The sequence below is a fragment of the Lathyrus oleraceus genome, chromosome 7, assembly GCF_024323335.1.
Source record: "Lathyrus oleraceus cultivar Zhongwan6 chromosome 7, CAAS_Psat_ZW6_1.0, whole genome shotgun sequence".
Classification (NCBI taxonomy): domain Eukaryota; kingdom Viridiplantae; phylum Streptophyta; class Magnoliopsida; order Fabales; family Fabaceae; genus Lathyrus; species Lathyrus oleraceus.
Genome location: NC_066585.1, coordinates 220,429,292 through 220,432,686, shown reverse-complemented (window position 1 = coordinate 220,432,686; position 3,395 = coordinate 220,429,292). Strand labels below are relative to the sequence as shown.

The window sequence follows — 3,395 nt, the reverse complement described above, 5'->3', positions numbered from 1 at the left end:
TAGAGAGATAGAAATTTTAGGAATGAAATATATGGAAAAAATAAATTCTGATAAAATAATGATTCCCAGAAAAATTTAGCTTAGAGTAAGAACACATAAGCAAGCAAATATTAAAAAAAAAATAACAAGCATAACAGATGGACAAAAAAAATCATAAGAAAGAAAAACAGTTTTAAAAAATGAATGAACATAACATAAAACAAAATGTTCTAAAATCCTAAGCTTATGGTTTCTTCAGAAGATCCAACATAACTCTGATATTTGCACCCATAGTGTCTTGTCTAGCATCCATTTACTTCATCCTTTCATCCATATCATTTTACTTGACAACCATGGCTTGTTGAGTAGCTACAACAAAGGCCAATTTTTCTTCCAAATGTTTTTGCCTTCTACTTGAAGAAATGGCAGGTTCTTGTCTTCTACTTGAGGAAATGACAGATTCCAAAAGTTCTTGTCTGGAGAGAATCCCACTTAGCAACAAAAGCTACTGGGTCAGAGGAATATGTTCTCTCTTCGACCAAACTCTGTATCTTATCTAGAAGGATTGATTTGATTACTTCCAAGTTGGTTTGGATAATAGGTGGATAAGATAAAATGTTAGACTTTGAAGGGCCAGAGGGTTGGTTGTTATGGACATATAGGTTCGGTGATCATAGGCGAAGGTTTTATAGATTTGAAGTTAAAGTGAGTTTAGAATTCTGCTTCATCATATTCTAACCCAGAGCTAGAAGAAGTAGCTTTCCCACTATAAACATATATGGGGGGTTTAAGCATTGTGTTCAGGGGTAATGGTTATTCAGAAGTAGAAAGTAGGATTAACTAATTCTAAACATCAGTGGATTCATCAACAGGGAATGAAGTATGTATTGGAGATTGATTGGGTGAGGAAATTGGTGAGGGGGGAGTGAATATATGTGGTTTAGGGTGGATTAATAAAAATCATCCCTAGAGATAAGGTTAAGATTAATACTTGTCATACCAGTATTTAGAGCTTCTGAAGTAGTCACATTTTCTTCAACAAAAGCTTCTGAAACTACTTCTTCAGGGATACTAGAAGCTTTAATCTCAGAAGGCTTCAACCCAGTAATTAATTTTTCACCTTGAACCTCTGCAATCTCCAAACACCAACACCAAAAACCTCTTCAATCAAAGCATCAAAGGTTTCTAGAAGCTTCTTTGATTGATCCAACATAACAGATGTTAAGAGTTGAGCACTTATGAAGATAGACTTTATGACACTCTTTTGAGCAACAACATATGTAACTTTATTTCTTACGACCAATGACTCACTAAGATCCTCTTCTTCATCATCCTCTTCTATTTCACATAACTTCCTTGACTTATTCCTTCTTAAAGGTACATCAAGTGAGACAGAGGAAGAAGACACCTCTGGAGGAGTCCTTCCCCTTCTTGTCTTGGATGACATTAAGACAGTGGAAGAAATAAGTTCATCAATATATTCCTTAATCTCCTTTCTTTTCTTAAAGGGATTCTGAACATTATTTTGAGCAACTAAATCAATTTTCTTCCTCTTTTTAGAAGGATGGAATACATTAGTAGGTTTATTAGGTATATCTTTCAATCTTATAACTAGTCCCTCTTTGAATGTCTATTCTATGTATAATCTAATTACTTCAGGATTATCCTTATTGGTGATGACATGATACTCCTCAAGATAGTCAGGATAAGTACATATGATAGAGAGAGGCACCATTGAAGCTACCACATCACTTTTCTTCATAAGCTTCAAGTTTGCAAGAACATAAGCAAATATGATGTTTTCATGAATCTCTTTCAGATCCTTATTGTCAGGAAATGTTTTAAGGGCATCAATTAGACGACCTTGATAAAATAGTTCATACAACAGTCTAGGATATGGCACATTCTTCTTGTGAAGCTTTGTGGTATCCTTGATATACTCACAAATATGATTGAAGATATATGCAAATAGATTTATCTTGTCTTCATTCTTCAGGTAGAAGATAAAATTCTTGTAATCCCATGAGATCTGATCAGTACTCCCTTCTCTATGGATCAGACACACAATAAGAATTTTTAATAGAAGCTTCAAATACTTATGCATGTTCTTGACTTTTCGAAATTCAAAGGAACACAAATTGTCAGCATTATCAAACATAGATCTTTTGATAGCATCTTCTTCAGGACTGTTATCTTTAGTGTTTACAACAAACTTTCCAGAGTTTGGTGCCTTCAAGAGTTTAACAATTGTCTTTTGAGTGATGATAACATCAATACCCATTACTGCTGATCTGATTTCTACTTCTTCAAATTTCTTCAAACACACTTCTTCTCTACTCTCTCTTTTCAAAGAGCTATCATTCTCAATCAACTGATTCAATTCCACCGATGCAACAAACTCATCAAAAAATTTAGTCCTAACCCATAAGTCTTTTACTATATGAGGATAAGTTGGCCCATTTAGCATATAAAAGAATGAAGACTATTATTGAACTCTAAAGTAGTTCCAAAGATCATACCCATTTTGATTAAAGGAGTTGAAGTCAATAATTTATTCCCCAGAAGCTTCCGATCATTCTGATTTAAATTCATGGTTTGGCTTGATAGTCATACTTTTTCCAGACTTGACAATCATGTGTGCATGTTGAGAAGATGATGAGGACGCCATTGTTGAAAACATATTGTTAGGGTGTCTAGGGTTCTTTTAAAAGGGGAGGGGGGGGGGGGTTCAAAGGAGGTTAGAGAAAACAAAAGTGTAGGAAGTTAGAGAGTGAAATGTGTGTTTCTGGTATAAATATAGTGTTTTGAGTGATTTTGTTTTAAGAATTGATGAGTTTTTATTCAATAGTTATAATCCACGTGTCAGAAGATGTTTCAAATTTATGACACGTAAGCAGACAGGTGCCAAAGGCTGAAACAATAGTTTTATCCACTTGTATGTATATCAGGGGTAGTTAATCTTAAACTTAGTTTTAGAGGATGAGATGGTTCGGAGGATAATATACATCAAATGATGGTTTAGAGAATATGATCATAATTGCTTCTGGATATCATCAAACTCTACTACTCTAATCAGATGTAACCACAAATTAAGATGCTTAGACATTGGTGAAGTATAAGATTTTCTGTCAATATGATAGAAGTAGAATTAACACAGTGAAGTGTAATTCTTCTTCCATAAATAAGAATTACTTAAAATAGTAGGACTAAAAACTGCTTCATAAAAACAGAGACATACCTTTCTTTGTGCAACTTCTGATAAGTGTATAGAGATTGTTCTTAAGGAACAACATTGTTCCAACAATGATCTTTAGAAAGACACCATGAGTTATTTTAGACTCCAGAGCAGCTGGATGATTTTCAGAGATGTATCAAGAGTATGAAGCACCATCAATTTAGGACAACCTTAGTCTTCC

At 34.0% G+C, this 3,395-nt stretch overlaps 1 protein-coding gene across 1 annotated transcript; it reads right to left on the bottom strand.

The window, feature by feature from the left end:
• Positions 1-1,087: 1,087 nt before the first annotated feature.
• LOC127103022 (uncharacterized) lies at positions 1,088-2,446 on the bottom strand. Its single transcript, XM_051040320.1, has 2 exons — positions 1,634-2,446; positions 1,088-1,531 (listed from the first exon to the last, which is right to left on the bottom strand). Exons 1-2 carry the CDS (start codon positions 2,444-2,446, stop codon positions 1,088-1,090), a joined length of 1,257 nt encoding a protein of 418 aa, XP_050896277.1.
• Positions 2,447-3,395: the final 949 nt, after the last annotated feature.